Source organism: Netta rufina, assembly GCF_964035555.1.
Source record: "Netta rufina genome assembly, chromosome: Z".
NCBI lineage: Eukaryota > Metazoa > Chordata > Aves > Anseriformes > Anatidae > Netta > Netta rufina.
This window is the reverse complement of record NC_140126.1, coordinates 21,048,950-21,070,476: the sequence shown is the minus strand read 5'-3', so window position 1 is coordinate 21,070,476 and position 21,527 is coordinate 21,048,950. Positions and strand designations below refer to the sequence as shown.

General features: G+C 38.1%; 1 protein-coding gene across 1 annotated transcript in view; it reads right to left on the bottom strand.

Annotated features, from left to right (window-relative positions):
* Positions 1-468: 468 nt before the first annotated feature.
* Positions 469-21,527, bottom strand: part of ARSB (arylsulfatase B) — a gene marked incomplete at its 5' end in the record, with an annotated part of 67,843 nt that continues 46,784 nt past the window's right edge. The window contains 2 exons of the mRNA XM_084305740.1: positions 469-1,004; positions 1,503-1,631. Of these exons, the coding sequence (XP_084161866.1) occupies positions 739-1,004; positions 1,503-1,631 (395 nt within the window). The 3' untranslated portion in view covers positions 469-738. The remainder of the gene's footprint in view (positions 1,005-1,502; positions 1,632-21,527) is intronic.

Here is a 21,527-nt window from a genome sequence, read left to right as displayed (position 1 = left end):
ACATTAAGTTTTTTATTCGACCCTTTCTTCAGCCTGTCGAGACCATCCTGCCTGGCTGCCCTGCACTCTAGTTGGCCACCACCCTCTACCCCAGTTTGACACATTAACAGTGAACACAGATTAGGGATTTTGCTCTATTCTTAGAGATTGTTTTTTACTTTTTTTTTTTTTCTTTTTTTCCCCTACTTTTTTTCCTCTATTGCCTTTTCTGGACAGAGTTTCGTGTTAAAGGTAAAAATTATAACTTCAACTATTGTACTGTTTTCTATTCTTTATGGGTAATGTAACAGCTTCCAACAAAATTTATCTACTGGGTAAACATGAAACTCAAAATCAGTTTATTCCACAAGAGAATTCTGGATGTTCCTGCTGCCTTGATCCATTTCAGCTTTTTAACAGAAGTAATCTCTTTCAGGAAGGGAGGCAGTGCTTTACTTTCTGCTTTAAACACGTATTGTTAACAAAGAATACTCAAACAACAGATTTATAATTTTATCAATGTTTCACATCCAATAATTGGAAGGAGAGAATGGGAAGGACTGAAATAAGATCCCCAGCATACTTTAAGAGCAAGAAATATTCTTAAGGAGTAAGAAATACTCTTAAAGGAAAGAGCAAAAAATGAACTCACAATTATCAGTAATGCAATCAACAACGTAAGACAAATGTGTCTAGGACCTTGAAGTACATAAAATGAACTCTGCTGCAGGTGTGTTTTGCAGGGTGTAGTGCTGTGCATTATGCCCAAGGACCCCAAACCCCAGTTGCTGCTGGATCACAGTTGGGATCCTCATCAGGGTAGAATACAGGCACTGAACGTTTATAATAGTACTGAAGACGTGAGAGCAGTTTTTTGACCACATGAGGATATTTTTCAGACAACTCATTTTTCTCTTCAGGATCACGAACAATATCAAACAGCCAAAGTCTCTTTGTTGGTGGATCAGACGACTGAATATTTGATTCATTGAACAAAGATGGTGGAGGGAACCAATGACCGCAGCCTACAGAAACAGGAACAGACCAAGCGTTAATTTTTAGATACAGAGCTGTGAGGAGAGGCAAAGTTATTCTGTAACTGAGGAATTCACTAGGTCCCTTGACAAGCCACGGGCGAGTGACTTGCTGCATTGCTTAACTGTCCAGCATCAGAGTCTCTCTACTCCAGGGCTACCTGTACAAGAGTTACGTTTATATAAAAAAGCCACACCATTGGGATTAAAACTTGCATGTGGCTTAATTTCAAATCAAGTGATTTCATGGACTTTTTTCTTTCACTACTGTGAATTTCACTACTGTAAATGTCAAATGCGTCATTTGCAAAATGAAAGAATATGTTGTCTGGATTTTAGAAGTGTCCCTTCTGGATTTTTGCACGTGATCTAAATCCTGAAAGCTAACAGGACAAATAGGAGAAATGATCATATGTTAAACAGAATGAAACTGTGTTTAGAGTGTAGGGGAGATATGACATCTTGTACAAAAGGGAGTTACTTTGTTACCTGGATATCCAGTTAGTAATTTCCATTTTCCATGACGGATTGCTGCATGCATAGATATATTGAAAAGTGTATTATCCCACAGAAAAGAATTGATCTGCGGTAAAGATGTCCTGTTGTCAATGCCAAGACCTTAATGGAACAGTAAAATAAGTTAGATGCATTACATATGAATGAAGTCATTTTTAGAATTCTGATAGAAAGCAAAGCAATATCATCCATTTATTTTTTGTATTGAATAGAGAATTTGTTATATATATGTACAAAGATCTGTGCTCCAATTCACTGGATATACTTAATAGAACTTAAACTGAATCCTAGAAAGTGACATGATGACCAGTGGAGAAAGTGACGTCTCAGTCCAAATAACTGGACTCATCTCATATACAGATATCATGTGTGTATCCAGTATACCTATATTAAGAACATTAATCATTGTGATTGCTAAATTTCTTCATTGTATTGAAAGATCTCCTGAATCAGAACTATTGCTGTTAGTTCTCTTGGATCACTGCAGAGAATGAGCTAGGTCCCAGCTTTTACTCACACACAAGAGAGATGATTCTATGGAATGAGCTGGCTACATTCACACACACCCAAATCTGGCCAGTGAGGTACATCTATCATATGACAACAAGAGGTTGCAAAGCAACAGTGTTTTTGTAGAAAAATTCATCTATTATGTGTCTCCATATCCAGACACTGCAGCAAATTCTCAGATGTTAGCTATGCACCAATTCCCTCTCAAAACAAATCTTTATATGAGTAAGCTCAGAAAAACAAAAACAAACAAAAAAACAAACAAAACAAACAAACAAACAAATACAGAAAGCAATTAGTTCTTTACTGAAACCAGGAGAGTCAGATGTTCTAGGAGAATTCAAACCTGCAAAAATCCTGCATATCAGCTTTCATAACCAAGTTATATTTATGAAATAAAATCTAAGAGTTTTACATTAACTGTTATCAGCTGGTACCTGCTTACAAAAAGACTACCAAAGGGCAATTCTGTAATCAGACTAGAAGCAAGACATCAGGAAGTAGACAGAAACCAATGTTGATTTTCTAACATCTTTCAAGAGATGAGTTTCAATCAGTTTAGGGAATTTGAAGGACTCAGCTGATATTTTTGCCATTGAAACAAAAAAGAGAATCACTGAGAATCATTGCACATTGAGATGTGCAATGATCACATGAGATCCAATATTAGAGGCAATACCAGAGGTTTCTAAAAACAGTAAATTACTCCACAGTGGGGAAAATATAAATCACATAGAAGAAAATTTGGAAGGGAAATGCTGGGTTCTCTATTTCTAAAGTTCTCTATTTTTTGTGAGGGTCCTTCTAGATTTCTATTTTAATTCTATTTGATTATTGAGTACTGTGTCCAGTTATGGGCTCCCCAGTACAAAAAGGTCAGGGGTCTCCTGCAAAGAGTCCAGTGGAGGGCCACAAAGATGATATGGGGCCTGGAGCATCCTCCCTATGAAGAAAGGCTGAGAGACCTGGGTCTGTTCAGCCTGGAGAAAAGAAGACTGAGAGGGGATCTCATCGATGTGTATAAATACCTGAGGTGTGGAAGACAGAGGGATTTGGCCAACCTCTTTTCAGTGGTTTGTGGGGACAGGGCAAGGGGTAGTGGCCACAAGATAGAGCATAGGAAGTTCCGCACCAACATGCAAAAGAACTTCTTCACGGTAAGGGTGATGGAGCACTGGGACAGGCTGCCCAGGGAGGCTGTGGAGTCTCCTTCTCTGGAGATATTTAAAGCCCGTCTGGATGCCTACCTGGGCAGCCTGCTCTAAGGAATCTGCTATAGCAGGGGGGGTGGACCTGATGATCTCTCAAAGTCCCTTCCAACCCCTACAATTCTGTGATTCTGTGATTACTGGACTTCATACTGTGAATCACTTTTTCTTTAACAAACACTTTGTATGTATATCCAAGTTCCTTTTTTTACATCAGACTTGTGTAGTGTTCCTAGATAAAGACTATAGAAGTGGACTACTTGTTTAGAATTTGCATACACAGGCTCGGGAGGGATTAGCTCAGCTTAGATCATGAAGTACTGATGGGAAAACAAACAAACAAACAAACAAAACCACTATTAAAAAAAAAAAAAAAAAGAGAGAGAGAGAGAGAGAAAGAGAGAGAAAATCATAGAAATACCCCAAAGAATCTGTTCTGGAAGATAAATCTACACATAGCCATGTGATGTCTGCAGCAGATACACAATGTTTTGAAGATTAATATTGCTTACTTTTCCACATCATTATGCTACGTATTATTCTGTCATACTGTTTGCTACTGGGAATACTCATCATTGCCATTTACTTACTTAAAGAGCACAATGAAGGACATCCAGCAGATGAAAAAGTACAACTGTATTTTTTTAAACATTATGTCACAAAATTACAGCATTAGGTCTAAAGGAAGAATTATGTAAGTCTGAATTTAAGCATGAGCATGGAGAAAATGCTTCTGATTGCTGAGGTATGGTATGTGAAGCCATTGCACTACACACTATAAATTACTTAAAATACTTCAAATAACCAGTATGAAAGATTGCATTTTAGAAATACTTTGCAAAATATAGGTAACAAAACCTAACAAATTTTAAACTAAGAAATGCTTTTACCAGAACTTGTAGGTGAAATTGTTTGATAGAGTTTTATCGCTGAGCAAAATTTATTGAAAAGATAAAGGCACTCATGTTGAGCTATTATAAGCAGAACCCTGTCAATCATGATAACTCATTCATTTTAAGCCATTTTACCCCATCTTGCACCAAAGAGATGTGCAGCCTATTATTCAGCCAAGTTCCTTGCTTCATGGGCAATTCCGGTCAACTTTTATTCAGACCATGAAAAACAGATTGGTGCTTGTTTGAATGACCTTTACATGGAATATTTACCAGACTGGCAGTTTATTATATTATATTATATAAGCACCAGTTACAATACTTGTAAAAGTTTGCTTGATATGAGTTGTGTTCTCCCATTATATGATTTACTCAGGCAGATAATGATAGGACAATGGGGAGTGGTTTTAAACTAAAAGAGGGGAGAGTTAGATTAGACATTTGGAGGAAATTCTTCACTCAGAGGGTGGTGAGGCACTGGCACAGGCTGCCCGGAGAAGCTGTGGATGCCCCATCCCTGCAGGTGCTCAAGGCCAGGTTGGATGGGGCTTTGGGCAACCTGGTCTGGTGGGAAGTGCCCCTGTCCATGGCAGGAGGTTGGAGTTAGACGATCTTTAAGGTCCCTCTTACAACTCAAACCATTCTGTGATTCTATGAGTCGCCTTAAGCTAGAACATACCTTGATCTGCATATACATTAATTGCTCCTTCTCTTCAACCCAGCTGTTAAATTTCTATCTCTGTCTTCATTCTTCAGCTTCTGCTATTGCAGCTAAAATGCAAAACTACTGGGCAGTCTTCTCCTGCCATAGTTCAGTAGATAAAGAAGTCACATTCCTTTTCATTTCCTGTGTAAGATAAAATGTTCACTTCCTAAGCATCTAAGTAGCTTTCCTCCGCATCTGCTCTAGACTGGTTTTGGCTTCTGTTCTCTCCCTCCCTGCCTCTCTCCCCCCTATCCCCTCTGTTTTTCAGCATCATTGACAAGCAAGAATCCCATGGACTAATTCAGCAGACAGAGGACAGATGCTTTTTATGGATCTATCTAATGAAGTCTACCTTCATATGCCCACATACTCTCTTTATAGACTTAAAAATCTAAAATGCTTTTGATGCTTTTCCTTGTGTGAAGAGGCTACATATTTTAATTTGCTGCCATTTGGTCACCAATGTATCGACAGCTTTGTAGTACTACAGCTTTGCTTTTGCTTTAAAGAAATCCCACAGCCTTTGCCATCATTTTTCTTATTTTCTGACTTAAGCCTCTGTTTCCCAAAGCCCAATTTGTTACCCTCATCAGTTGCTACATTTAACTGCTCTTTTGGGAAGTGATACTAACTTTTATTATTTAGGAAAGCAGTGGAATTTCATTCAGATATTTATTTTCGTATATTTAATGCTATGACAAATTGATCTAACTATTTTAGTGTTTTGTTTGGAGTTGTAGGTAACCAAAAAAAGTTAATCAATAGCTTTCATATCTCTATAGAAAAAATAAGTACTTTGAAAAATGCAGTCTTTAGATAAGTGACTTCAGAGTTTGTGTCATATTTCAAGCCCATCCTTAGTCTAACAGCCTGAAAACTGGTTTCAAGTCAGACTTTAAAAGGAACTGGGCTGGCCAACTCACACTATCCACAAAGGCAGTTTATCATCTAAAAAAATGTCTCTTTGCCAGATGAAAGCTGTGAAACAGCTATGTGAGAAACTACTTAAATAGTATCTTCATCCCCAGAGAGGAACAACACATACCCATGAGATTGGGTGGCAATGACAGGACAAAAAAGGAAAGCTGGTCTTTTGTAATACGGCACACCAAATAAATTATGAGGCTACTTATTCAAAACATACAGTAGGATGTACTTTCTTATCACAATTGCAAATCAACAGGGGAATTCCTTTCCATGGGATGTTACAATCTTAACTTCACTTTTTTTTTTTTTCTTTCAAGAAAGCTTCCACTTCTTTGATTTAGTCTAATATATAAATTTGTGGGAAAACAAAAAAAAAAATCAATTAAATAAATTTATTTAAGACTGTATTAATTTAGCCTATGCTCTCTTTATGACTTTCAATAATAGAAAGTAAGAAGATAAAGTACAAATTTTCAGTTGAGATTTTAGAAAGTGAATATAGATGGGAAAATATATTCTATATCTACAAAGATAGGTATGATACTTGCACATATCTAATAAGCATAGATTAATTACTCTTCTCATTCCCATAGCTTTTCTTTCTTCCTCCAACAATGAGACCAACTCAAGCAATTGGTAGATACCTAAAATCTAAAGATATAATTACACAGTACGTCTAAAAATAGAGTATTCTGTATTCAGGCTATGATTAAGATTATGAAAATGATCCATGTTGAGAAGTTTTCTTGGTGGGTAGGAGATCAAAGAGCATACAGTTTTGCCCAACATGCCATTTACAAGATCCCAAGCCCAAAATTTTAAGGGTCCAAAACAATATTGCCTGAAGCACGCTATATTTCTGTACGCTATGGTCTATGACACTAACGTGCAGGGAAGAAATGTAGGGTACTGGACAAAAACAAATTAATGTTAGTTTCTTATTTATTTGGGAAACAGAGCCCTGCCCAAAGATGTAATCTGAACAGCCTGAGTACCAGATTGTACAGAATATGTCTCTACAATTTTCCAGTATCCTGCACAGTAACAGAAGCTTTAATTTATAAGCAAGTATATATAATCAGTACTCTTTATGGACAACAGAAGCAAATGAAGCATGTACTTTCATTACTTCATCTGTAAAGCAAAGACTACAGCTGTTATCTACAGTTATCTATCTTATCAGTAGAATGGACTAAAACCAAAATTGTTCTCTATATCAAACTTCTGTTTCTGAAAATATCATAAAACATGAAATTCAGCCATGTGAAAGGGAAAATATGATCATAAAATATCACCAACATTCATTTTCTGTAACACAAGTGTGTGTGTGTATTACACCACCTAGGTGTCTAAATGATTTGATACTTCACAGTTTGTAATGGATGCCATTCCCTAGGTATTCTGTTAGTAACTAAAAAATTATCTTTTTAGTTCTCAATACTAATTTCAGTGTTTTTTTTTTTTGTTTGTTTGTTTTTCTTTTCTTTTTTTTTTTTTTTGTCTATGCAACTCCCTCTATCATTTCTTTGATTGCTGCATTCCAAAACTTAAATAATAAATAAGAGGATCCACATAGAACAAAAGCTTACTTCTCACGCTGTATGAATTATTTAAAGGAAGTGCAAAGGAGTGTTTTTGCCCATGCTGAACAGGGCAGACAGGGGTGAGGCTAAGACTTGCAAGAAGAGGTGTGGTGGTTTTACCCTGCTGGGCTGCCAAACTCCAGCACAACCACTCACTTCCTCTCAGAGGAAGAAGAGGGAGAGAAGAAAGTATGATAGAAAGAAAAAAAGGATAAGTTAAACAAAAGGACAGTTTAATTAAAGAGAAAAGGAAGAGAGAAAAGCAAACAAGCAAAGGCTATGCAGAAGCGCAGAGCAAATGAAAAAAAAAAAATTGCTCTTTACTTCCCATCAATCAGTGATGTTCAGCCACATCCCAGGAAGCAAGGCCTCAATACATGGAGAAGCTGTCTGGCAGGACAGGAGTCTTCATAATGAGAGCCCTCTCCCTCCATCCTCTTCCTCAGCTTTTATTGCTGAGTGTGACACCCACATGGTATGCAATATCCCTTTGGTTGGTTTAGGTCAGCTGTCCTGGCTGTGCCCCCTCCCCACCTCTTGCCCACGCCTAGCCTGCTGGCTGTGGGGGAGTTTGGAGGGAGCCTTGTTGCTGTGCCAGTGCTGCTTAGCAGCAGACACAACACTGGTGTGATACCAGTGCTATTCTAGCTACAGGTGCAGAGCACAGCACTGTATGGCCCGCTGCAGAGAAAGTTAACTCCATCCCGTCCAGACCCTAATCAATTTGAAGAAATCTGCCAGCTCTTGACAAAGGAAATCTGACTGATATGTCCCAGTTGGATTTCCAAAGGGCTCTAGACAGATAAAGTAAGCAGCGATGGGTAAGAGGAAAGACCCTAAAAGGAATAAAAAGGCATCCAATAGGAAAAAAAAGTTTCCCTTTCATGTTCAATACATCACTGGATTCCTGAAGGAATTTGTGCTGGGACCCATATTGTTACACATATTCCAAATGATCTGGAAAGGGGTCTGAAAACTGAGATTACAAAGTCTCTGGATGTTAATATGTTAGTTAAGGCTGCCTGAAAAGAATGACAGAAGACCTTGTGAGACTGGATGAGTAGGCATTAAAATAGGCAATGATAGAGACATAGATGTAGCTAAAGTGAAGAAAGTGTGAAATAACAGTCCTAAATTCAAGTCTAAAATGATGACTTGTGAGTCGCCTGTAACTGTCCAAGAGTGAAACCTCAGAATCATGACAGATTGAGCTGACACTTTTTCAGAATTATGTCAGCACTGGTCAACAAGAAAACTGAATGCAAGGAATTATTATAAAAGATAAGAGATCAAAGAAAAATGTTCTATGCAACTGAAAAACTGATCTGGCCTTCACATCTCAAAAACAATATAGCACAACTGAAAATGTTTAGAAACCAGCTACAAAGTTGGGTGAAACCTGCAGTCCCTCAGGAATTAAAATTCTCTGCTAGTTGTATATTCTGCTTAATTAAGTTATTATATTATAGAAAACTCTAGGGACCAGGCTGTTTCTACCTCCTGTGTGTGCAAAGGAAGGTTTGTTCCATCTTGTGTGATGCTGAGCCAATCAAATAATCGACTCCTTAATGTTTTAACTGACAGGAGACTTACCAAGATAATTAAATAGTTTGGCCTGTCATTAATACAGTCAATGTGACTACAGTCTATATGTGAACCTGACCTTCTCAACATCTGACTAGATGTCACATGCAATGCCAAATGGTAATAATACACAGCACATACCCACAATAAGAAAAACTCACACATGCTGAAATGCTGGACGAGTTATAAAATTATTTGCCTAAGAAATTCATTGTCTGCTTTTGCCAGTAAAAACCATGTTCCAACTAGACTAGACTACATTCTCTGAACAAATATAATCTTGTCTACATCCTCAAATTCAATTACATGTCATTCTTTTTCAATCACCAAAAAGGTTTCATGGAATACTTCCATGTTATTGTATCACTTTGTAAAACCTTCTTTTAATAGCATCTCAGCTTGTTGCTATCAGAATGGCTACAACAGCTCTGTGAGCTTTTGGTTCTGTGCAGTCGTTACCCCTGCAGGACAAAAATAAACTTCATTTTGTTTGTAGGTACCATGTCACCAATGACTGTTACTAGGATAGCACTGCAAGTGTCCTGTGTGTTTGCAAACACTCTCAGGAGGATCGCACATGTTGGGTGGGACTGCTCAGGCTTTCAGACATAGAATTAGACTCATAGAACATCCCTAGTTGGAAGGAACCCACAAGGATCATAAATATTTCTCTAATGCCAGCTGGAGAGACATACTGGCCTGCAACTGTGACAGATGCACCTATCATAGGATTTTCTATCAGTTACGCATTGAGAGCAAGGATCACAGACATAACAGTCTCATCACACAGCCAGAAGACAAGAAACTACTGAACTGCAGAAACTAGTGCTCAGAGTGATGCCCTTCCTCAGCTTTGGGGAATGGTGGTATTAATCTTATGTCTAAAAAAGATATTGTATTCAAAAGAATACAATGTTGCCCATTCAAATTGCTAAGTTACCAAAGACAGTCATGCCAAGAAGACAGGCTTTCAAAAGGTAGTGTCATCTTGCAATGACAAATTTCAAGGGGATAAATTAGATGTTCAATCTGTACGTCACAGAGTAGAATTCTGCTTAATAGTTGAACCAGAAAAAAATGAGAAAACAAACAAACAAACAAAAACCCACACAGGGTACTTCTACTAGAATTTGAAACCAACAAACAATAATATTATTTTCATAGTAAGATGATGCATCTTTCTGCCTCTTGTGATCTGATTAGTAGCCTATAAAAACCACAGAGGAGATCCCCAGACAGAAGTCTGGGACTGGCAAACCAAAAACCACTTATACCTGAAACCCACACAAAGACAATATTTTCTAGAATATTTTCTAGTTCATTATCATGTTTAAAATCAACACACTATTTTAATCATCCAAAAAATGTCTATTTTATTCAACAGCTTTTATATATTGTCATAAAAATTAGTAGTACCATTCTCCTACTGCTTCCATCAAAATAAATCAAAAGCTTTGCACTTCACAGCCTCTTTTCTAATGTAAATAATTTAATTCTCTATAAAGATTTGAAACATTTACTTACATGATGCCCTTTAAACAGAGAAGACTGCCTCCGGATTGATTCAAAAATCACAAGCAATTACTTTTCTATAGACATTTCAGAGTCCTTTGAATCAACTTAGCCTGGTTCTGTGCTACAACTGCAGAAATAGTAAGTAAAAAAGCACAGACCATCCTAAATATTAAGGAATGCCACATAAAAATTACCTTCATGAAAACAGTCTTCCATCTCCTATTAATCTCACCACCTGCACACACACAAAACTAGCAGGTCTAGAAGGCTCACTGTCCCTCACTAATGCTTAACTGTGGAAAAGCAGGAGGTCTGTTGGGACTTGAAAAAAATCACACAAACTAATAAAAAATTTTCCATTGCTTCTAGTGGGCTCTGACTTAGATTGGTAAGCACTAGTAGTAACAAACGAGGGGCTTACACCCTACCAGATTCTCTTGATCAAACAGATGAAGCTGAATTCCTCTTGATCCACACGTTTCAGGAGAGACAGTATGTTTTCCATTAAACCTTTGTAAGAAAGGCTTACATATTTGTATTCACAACAATCATTTATGGCAACACATAAGTTTTTAAACACTCTCAAAATTATCCAGGGAACATTAAAGTGATGCTAATCAAAAGAGAACAGAAACACCAATAGACAAGTTACCAAGTGCTAGAAGTAAAAGAAAAAGCTTAAGAAAAAAAGATCAGTAACAGTACACAACCCCAAGAATGTTCCCAAAATTGAGGTTGATGGATCAGCAGAGAAAACTGAACTTGAGCCATTTTCTCTGCTGCAAAATCCATGTCACTAAGGTCAGAAATTAAGATCAAGAAACTGTTCATTTAAACAACTCACTTCATCTTCCCTGCAGCACCGGAACAGAAAAAAAAAGCCAGTCTTCAGGTACCAGGCACCAAAACAATTGATTCTTTATAGGAGTGTGCAGCCAGAAAGGGAAACACAATGTTGAGAAATGAACCATAACTTCACTGCAGTAAAACTCAGGAAGCCACATTATAACTTTTCTTTGTGGTCAGCATTGCTTCCCATAACCACATCTTCTGAACTTTCTTTGGACAACATTTTTCCAACTGTCCAATAGTTTCCTCCCTACAGGAAAAAATTCTCAAGTCACACAGAAAGCCCCACCCAACTGCGGGCTATAAAAATTACTATTTGTCCACTAGAACAATTAGAAACATATGCCAATTCAGTGATGAACTTGTTTAATTTTCAATGAACTGGAAATAAAGAAAAGGATCAGACCAATTAAATATATAATTTCCATACATTTTAATAGGTGAACCTCAAATCTAAGGGTTGAATTTTCATAGGGATATACCTGACAGAATGAGAGATTTTCTCCTGCTTCCATAAAATCTAGCCCAACACCAAGGTCAAAAATGGGTTTTGAACTGTGATCAGTCTTTCAAGACAGATTTCTCACCAACAGACTGTATGAAACTCCAAGATGGAGATTTTCTCCATATTTTCTGTTTCACGTCATATAATACATGCAAACATTTTGACTGACAAGAGAGAAAATAAGCATGATTAAGGTGGTGAAGGGATATTCAGATGGGTTTGGGTAATTTCAGTTTTGCTCATACCAAATTTATGCATAAAGCTTTGAACTACATGTAAATGTAGTGTGCATACCATGTGGATCAGATTCTTAACTTTTACTACCTCCTAAATTTTAATTCAGTGATCTATGAGTTTTTCTGGAATCCATAGAAGCAAAATATTCTGTGAGCACAGGGTGGTTTTGATTTGCAGGCAGACTGCTTTGGTGCTTAAACAAATTATTCTTCAAATAAATCTAAAGCTGAATTAGCAACTCTACCTTACAACATAAAACACAGAATGATAACTGAAAAAATATACATATCTCCTTCATTATTTCCCTGTCTGGAAGTAGCTGGATCTGGAGAGAAGAGAGAGAAGGTGGCAAGAAGGCTCAATGTAGAAACATAAGAACATATAAATATCTCCCGGTATATATATTTTCTAGTGAAGGTCATTTTAGGAACTGGAAGGCTGTACTCTTCACATTATCCAGCTGCACACATAACAAAGGTAGTACAAATCTATGGACTGGGTCAGAAAAATAAATTGACACTGGATTTCCATTCTATTTGAATTTCTCTGTTTTATACCTTTGGATTAGGGACCATATAGCTTTACATTAACATGAGATTTTTCTCTTTCTAAATTTCAGGAAATGATACACTGAATGTGATTCAAGTTTTTATCTAATGTACACACTTGACCACAACATTTATGGCACTGAGAGCAATAAGAGTACATTTTACGTTTCTATTGATGAATATTAAATCAAGTCTCTTCCAAATTCCCTGAAAATCTTGACTGTCTCTTAACGTAGTAATATAATTTTCACAGGGACTAAAATCTTAAACCTGTCAGATGAACTAACTACTCACTTGCAAGAAAAGAGTAAGACTAAAGTTCCAAAGAAAATTTTAATGAGAAATAAAAAAGTAAAATAACAAAAGGCATAGATGATATTTTTACAATTAATAAACACATTTATACCTTATATATATTCTATTTATATGTATATAGTATTTGTAAATGCTTCATTTAAATGTTCCTCCAGAAACTGGCTGCTCATGGCTTGGACTGGCATATGCTTCATTGGGTTAGAAACTGGCTGGATAGCCTAAAGAGTTGTGGCAAATGGAGTCAAATCCATCTGGAGGCCGGTCACTAGTGGCATTCCCCAGGGCTCGGTACTGGGGCCTGTACTCTTTCGTATCTTTTTGATGATCTGGATGAGGGGATCCAGTGCACCCTCAGTAAGTTTGCAGATGACACCAAGTTAGGTGCGTGTGTCGATCTGCTCGAGGGCAGGAAGGCTCTGCAGGAGGATCTGGATAGGCTGCACCGATGGGCTGAGGTCAACTGCATGAAGTTCAACAAGGCCAAGTGCCGGGTCCTGCACCTGGGGCACAACAACCCCAAGCTGAGCTACAGGCTGGGAGATGAGTGGTTGGAAAGCTGCCTGGCAGAGAAGGACCCGGGAGTGATGGTTGGCAGTCGTCTGAATATGAGCCAGCAGTGTGCTCAGGTGGCCAAGAAGGCCAACAGCATCCTGGCTTGTAGAAGAAACTGCGTGGCCAGCAGGGCTAGGGAGGTGATCGTCCCCCTGTACTCAGCTCTGGTGAGGCTGCACCTCGAGTACTGTGTTCAGTTTTGGGCCCCTCGCTACAAGAAGGACATTGAGGTGCTCGAGCGAGTCCAGAGAAGGGCTACAAAGCTGGTGAGGGGTCTGGAGAAAAAGTCCTACAAGGAGCAGCTGAGGGAGCTGGATTTTGTTCAGCCTGGAGAAGAGGCTCAGGGGCGATCTTATTGCACTCTACAGGTACATTAAAGGAGGCTGTAGCGAGGTGAGGGTTGGTCTGTTCTCCCACGTGCCTGGTGACAGGATGAGGGGGAATGGGCTGAAGTTGCACCGGGGAGGTTTAGGTTGGATATTAGGAAAAACTTCTTTATCAAAAGGGTTGTTAGGCATTGGAATGGGCTGCCCAGGGAAGTGGTGGAGTCACCATCCCTGGAAGTCTTTAAAAGACGTTTAGATGTAGAGCTTAGTGATATGGTTTAGTGGAGGACTTGTTGGTGTTAGGTCAGAGGTTGGAGTAGGTGATCTTGGAGAGAAACACGGATATTCCCCATGCATTTACAAAAGAAAGCAGAGGGGAAGATAGAGTATTTCTTCCCTATTGCTACAGACACATGAAAAGTCTTAGATAAAAGTAGATAAGGATTCCTCAGGCAAAATCCTTGTTATGCTCAAGGTCTGAAACAAATATTTCCCAACAGCCCAAGAGAAGGACTCCTAAGCTATGCTCATATACATTGCCCTGCAAAGCAGCACAAGGATATCAGAATTCTGTCTTAAGTGATAACATTTGATGAAGGATCTGTACCTCCCCCTGCAGTACATATATATACATATATATTAAAAAAAAAAAAAAAAAAAAGCACTTTCTCACACAGATGAAGTAAATTCATTTTTGCCAAGACAGGCCCCCATTTCAAGGCCTACATTTTTTCCTTTGTGTTTATAATAAATAAAAGAAATAAAATATTTTACAGTGTTTCTAAATGATAACTCAAAAGTCTATAGCCCTTTGAAAGTGGTCACAGAATCACTGAATAGCTGAGGTTGGCAGGGACCTCTGGAGGTCACCTGGTCCAGCCTCCTTCCTGAAACAGGGAAACCTAGACCTCATCCAAGCGGATTTTGTGTATGTCCAAGGAGAGAGACTCCACGGTGTCTCTGAGCAACCTATCCCAGTGCGCAGTCACCCACACAGAAGTGCTTCCTGAGGGAAGAAACGAGGGAACCTCCTGTGTTATAGTGTGTGCCCATTGCCTCTTGTTGTGGCAGTGGACACCACTAAAAACTGTCACTCTTTTTTCTTTGCAACCTCCCTTCAGGTACTTATAGACACCAATGAGATCCCCCCGAGTCTCCTCTTCTCTATGTTATGCTGTCCCAGTGATAATTTTTGCCAGCACAAGAAGGACATGGACCTACAAAACAAGTCTGGAGAAGAGACATGAAGATGATCAAGGGGCTGGAGTACCTCTCCTGTGAAGAAAAACTGAGAGAATTGGGAATGTTCATTCAGCATAGATAAGAGAAGACTCTGGGGAGACATCATTACAGCCTTCCAGTACTTAAAGGGAGCCTACAGGAGAGCTGGAGAGGGATTCCTTGTCGGCCACTGTAGTGATAGAACAAGGAATAATGGTTTAAAACTAAAACAGAGTAAGTTTAGACTAGATATAAGGAAGAAATTATTCACTATGAAGGTGGTGAGGCACAGAGAAGCTGTGGATGCCCCATCCCTGGAAGTGCTCAAGGCCAGGCTGGATGGGGCTTTGGGCAACCTGGGAGGTGGAAGGTGTTGCTGCCCATGGCAGGGGGATTGGAATCAGATGATGTTTAGGTCCCTTCCAACCCAAACCATTCTGTAATTCTATGATAATGCCCTCAGTAACATGCTTTAACTTTTGGTTAGCCCTGAAGAAGGCAGGCAGTTGGACCAGATGATCTTTGAGGGTACCTTCCAACTGAAGTATTCCATTCTATTCTTTTAAAGTTGCACATGTGTTTGTAGGCATGATGCTGTAATTAATGGACTGCTTGTGAATGTCCACGAGAAAGATGAAAGTATGTTACAAAGAAAGACAAGCCTGCCGTGGTCATTTTGAAATGCAGATGGCTCTGTGGGCTAACAAGGCCTTTGCATATATATACTTTTAATTGACTTATTTTTTTGAACTGTGATGTATGGAGCAATTATTTCATCTCAACAAGGAAACTGCAAATGTCAAGGGCTCCTCCAACCTATACTGTGGCAATGAATTACTGAAGAAATAACGTTTTTTGCTACTTCACCGAGGAAAGACATTTGGTGACCTTTTGCTGCTTTATAGCAATAATGAGTTTTCTACAAAACTCTGTCTTTCTTTTATGTTATTAAAATAAAAGCATTTGAGGAATAGCCATGACCTTAACCTTGGAAGAATTAATAGAATACTGATCTTGAAGAAACAGCTGAGGCCTGAGACACTAAAACCTCCTAATGTCATGTTGATGAGGCATAAGTCTGTGCCATAGACAAACTCATACAGTGAAGTTCACCTGCCTTAATTCACTTAACTTGAACACTGTGCACATACAGATTCAAACTCACCTATTATCCCTTCTAATTTCAGTTTTCAGTTTTCTCATGGCAATGTTTTATTCCAAATAAAAGATTTTTATGAGAATACCATGCTCAGTCTCTTACCTTTCAAAATGTGTACCCTTCTAAACTTAATTCCAACAGTAGTAAGCATATTAAAATATTCTTGGTCTTGTTTAAAAGTATTCTTCACCTTGATCCTCACAACAGATTAAGATTATATCTTAAAAACCCACTAGACAAAGAATTGAGTAAAATCCAGAATTACTAATGGCAGCAAAAACTCCCCACATGCATCAGAAGAGTGAAGCATTTATCCACACTATTACATTATTATACAATTACAAAATAATTTAGAAAAAAAAAAAAAAGAAAAAAAATAAAGTTATTCTAAATAATATCAAACTGATTAATACAGCTTATGAGATCAAACATTACAAAATGAGAGACAGTAAAATGAAGTGCTTGACTTTCACTTCCCTTAGAAAAATATTTTAAAATACTATTTTTTCAACACTTTTTTTTTTTTTTTTTTTTTTTCCCCCTCAGAAAACAGATTTGAGCTGATTGGAATAGTATTTATGAATTACTGAAGACATCAAATGTCATCTTGAGATGGTGTTCTATGTGAAACATAAAACCCACTTATGTTACTGTAAGATAGCAATGGTCATGATAAAGAAAACTGAACAGAGTCTGTAATCTGACTCTAACATCCTGTGTACAATTAAAACTTAACAGATTTCCATCTCAGAGATATTTCATTTGAAAAATGCAATCCATTTATATCAAGAGCTACATAATGTAGCTAGTGTTATGTTCAAGTAGCTATAGAATATAATAAAGCATAAAAAAAGAAGCAGTAACAAGGGATTTCTGAATTCCAATCATGGTACTGGCACTAGACACTTTATCAAGTAACTTAAAATTTCTAAATTCTAAAAGAGATTATCTACATTCTCAAGGAAACATGGGGATAAGCATGAGATTCACCAAAAGTGCAATAACCTTATACTTAGTATTGAATACTATGATGGATGGCTCACATCCAGATGCAGGAGGGCTAAGAGCCAAAGCAATGTATAACCATAGACCAAGCTTCCCAAGCTATATCCCCGCACAAAAGCTACATCCCCAGAAACTTCAGATAGCCAACAGCCAAAGGGAAAGCACTGCGTATCTGTGATCTGAACAGCAGTAGAACTGTCTAGAACTATTGGCCTCCCATGAGGGAGTGGAGTTGAGTTCTATCCAAAACTGTCAGACCAACATGAAAGCACCACATGAAGTGGTTGAGTGCCATACACAGCTCCAAGGTCACTTATTGACAACTCCTGCCTTATGCATATACATGGGGTCATTTGAATTTATGATTTACTTGTAATGAAAAGATGACAGATTCCAGATGGTCAGCACACGGACTATTTAATTTTGCAGAGAAATGGAAATTCAGAGAAGCAAACAATGTATCTTTTTCCTCATTCTTGATCACTTTCCCATTCCAGCTGTCATGATGTAAACTCAGTCATGTAATGCTACCAGTAGCTTTCTTCACATTTTGATTCTCCAGGAGTGGATTCTGGGTCTTAGCCTGGCACAGACTTGGAGCACTTTAATACTCTTCATAGCCCAGAGAGCACATGCAGGCATGCATATCTATGTCTATTGTATACTTCATCTGCTACTGAATAACTCCATTATGAGGGATTTTTTTAATTATTTTTTTTTTTTCCCAGTAATTCTAAAGCAGCTAGATCATCAGTAATAAAACTGGGGAAGAAATCACTTCTGGCCTGCTAAGTCCTAGGAATCATCTTTCACCTGGGCACAATAAGTAATAAATGGGGCCTAAAGGAGCCTAGAATGTCTATTCCTTAATCAAGATGAATCATTTTGGTATATGTATGGATATAATATATAATGCTGTAGCCATTATAATGCTATTTTAATGTCCATGAATGATACATCAGTCCCAGAAACAAAATGGTTTCTCTGTTGTAATGAATCATATGTTCATTCTGCACAGAGCAGATTTAGCCCCTTATAAGCAATCATTTATTTTGGCAATTAATAGTGCAATATATGAGGTAATGCCTTTTTTCAGATGTCAAGGAGAGCAATGTAAAGTCTTATTTGCATTGAGAAAATTAATCAAAGCTTGGAGAAAAATCACAAAATGTTTTTACAAGTTCTCTGTATTGGATGTCTGCCTCTATGAATAGATATCCTCAAAATAAATTAACTACAATTAGTAGCATACAGTTTTATTATGCCTTTGAAGTTTTAGTTTATGGTTGAGCCTGGAATTTTAAAAGAAGGCAAAGTTTTTTCAGCCTGAAACAGCCCCACCCAACAACATATTTATTTTGAATACGTCTTTGAAATTTAAAGAAATTTGGATTTTTATTTTTTTTTTAAGAGAAAGTGATTCTACTTGTCATCTTCAAGATTTTGTACAATTCACTAAATTAATTTATGAATTTGGCAAGTCAGATTAAAAAATTATACAGTATGTACTGACAGCTTCTGATTAACAACTGAAATAAAGGGTACATTTTCTTTCACCATGTCATTTAGCTCTGATTGTCAAAATAAAATTGCCTTCTGTGGGATATAAAGTTTCTATACTGCTTCAAGACAGACCATCTAGCAACAACGGTGTGGTCAGAAATATGTTTGGTTTAGCAGTTAGGGGAATTTAGATTTAAATCCAGTTGGTTTTTAATTTAGCTGAATCACCAAAACTTGATGAAATGCCATAAGACTGTCTAAAAGAAAGCAGATCTTTCACAATGGAAGAGCTGACGTCACCCTTATAGCTGCCAAACCATCAACAACTTGGCCTTTTTTCTTTAAAGACAAAGTCACAAAAATGGGGCAAAACCTTTTTTTTTCCTTCCAACAAATGCAAATCAGTTTTTGATTTTTGCAACTTTTCAGTTATTTTACACATTTTATTTGAGCTTTCTTAACCTGTACATTACAGAGAAAATGATACTGTTTCAGCATGATTCTAGCTTTCTGTTTTTAATTTTCTTAATTTCCTACGAAATTCTTAACAGAAAACGTGACTGTTTCAGACAGAGATCTGGAAGACTGTAGGTCTTTCATATCAATGACCTGCTTTTATAGAATTGCAAATTCTATAATAAATTACAAGCCTACACTGAGACCAAGTGATTGAGACATGTATTCGTTGTTAAAAATAAATAAATAAAATCAAGAGGGAGATGAAGAAAGAACCAACGACAAAAATAATGGCTTTTAGCAAGGAGAGAAAAGAGCAATTGCCTGGAGGAGCCCAGGTCCATCTCCATCTGCAAAGCTCACCAGACTGGTTTAGCAGAGCCAGGTCCAACAAGAGGGTGTGGCCCATATGCTTTCCCCTGGGGGCTCTGGCTCCAGGAGCAGCCAGCCAGCACTAGTAGGGTTGGCTCTCCCTCTGCCTCTCCTCTTCTAACTGCACAGCCATCCTCACCCCCGCCTTGCTCTGGCATCCATCAGGACCTTCAATGAGCCAGTTCAACCCAACTGACAGAAGAAAATCATCTGTTCCCCACCCCAGGTTAGCAAGTTAAATCAGTCTGTGGAGGCACCTGAGGAGTACCAGAAGAGATACAAATCAAGCATCAGGATCATGTGGCTGGGAAAGGGGAAGGGAGAAAGTGAAGTATTTCCCCAACAGAAACTTGCTGAATCACTTCATCCGTTATTATGAAACAGAAACCTCAGACTCTAATTTCAGCCCCACCAACAGAATCAGTCTCACCTGTCCCTGGAAATTCCTTCTTGTCCCTTCCTTTGTGCCAAAATGAGCATTTGATTATATATCCAATAAAAAGAAAAAAAATGCTTATTAAAATCTGTATCAGTGTCGTGATTTGGTTCATATACAGTATGGCTATATGAGTGGGTTTGGTGATCGAAGAGAGAGAAGAGGGAGGCAGGATTTCCTCTTTGGTAGGCAGCATCAAACTATGCTAGCTTAAGCTCCATGAAACTACTGCCTCTGGCTGAGGTTCCCTGGTGGCCTGAGCTGATCTGGTGGCCATGTCCTGTGGCCACTGCCTGCATCTGCCACCAACCACACACTCCCACTCCCATGTGCTCCTAGTCAGACAGCTACAAGGGAAGTTGATTCAGCTGGCTGGTTTGGTACAAATCTTTCCTCCTCTTCCACCCCACCCATGTCCCAAGACAGTTTGAAGGCTGATCTGGCAGAAGACTCATCTTGTTGCCATGTGATTTCCAGATCCAGCAAAAGGGAATCAGAAAAGGATGGAATAATAAGAGAGGTTCTCCATTTTGGCAATGAATCACCACCACACTTGCCTCACTACAAAGACCGCAACACCCTCATACCCTACCAGTACATTTTTTTTGAGATTCCACCCCAGTTCTTCACTCCACCTCCTGTTACAACACCAGATTTTATGGTCCACATTGTACAACAGATCTGTTCAGAGCGAAAAGATTATTTTTAACCCTGATCATTCAGCTGGGCTGCCACAGGTCAGATGTAGCCTGAAGGCAAAGTCTGCAGTCAGGAACAGAAACTCTTTTTAACACTGAGGATGACAAATGAGAAATTACAGTTTAAAACACTGCAATATGTTTTAGACCACTCCAGAGGTTTATAGTTGAATGAAGAAAGTCTGCCTCAGAGACAGAAGGCGATTATTTGAAAGAAACAGTAAAATAAGACCTATCAGCATTGTTTTGTAAAATAGAACTGCAGACAAACTAGATTACAGTGTTTTGTCCCTCATGTTGTTTTATATTAACAACAGGAGTGAAGTACAGTATTATGATACAAGGCTACTTTAAGGCTATTGTATTGACTACCAGACACAAGCTCCTGAAAAAAGACAAGATACTCATCAATAGATTAATCAGAGCTCCTACAGCAACGATAGCTGATGGCAAGATGTTCGGTACCAGCACCGAGCCTAAGAATTTGAGAAGCTGTATGTTACTACTCCATGAGCAGCACACTCATGGAGTCAAGGTCAAGGTTAGTTCTAACAGACCACAGCAGCAAAGATTTAGTTAGCTCTGTAATTAAGATAGTATTCCCAACATTAAATTTAATACTCTGTTGAATACCTTGTTGTAACACTTGAGTTAATAGTAAATTAATTATGTCTTCTGCACAAAATCTTCCCTGAAAAAAAAAAAAAAGCTTATATAGGCATCAAAAATCTGAACAGAACAAATTCAGTTTTCCTATTTCAGTCAAAAAAAATCTGTGAATTACATTAGACATCCCATGATTCATGCTAGTAAAATATATATACTATCAGCTTATTTGGAGATGAAGATAGATGAATCAATTACATAATATATACTGAAAGAATGCATGC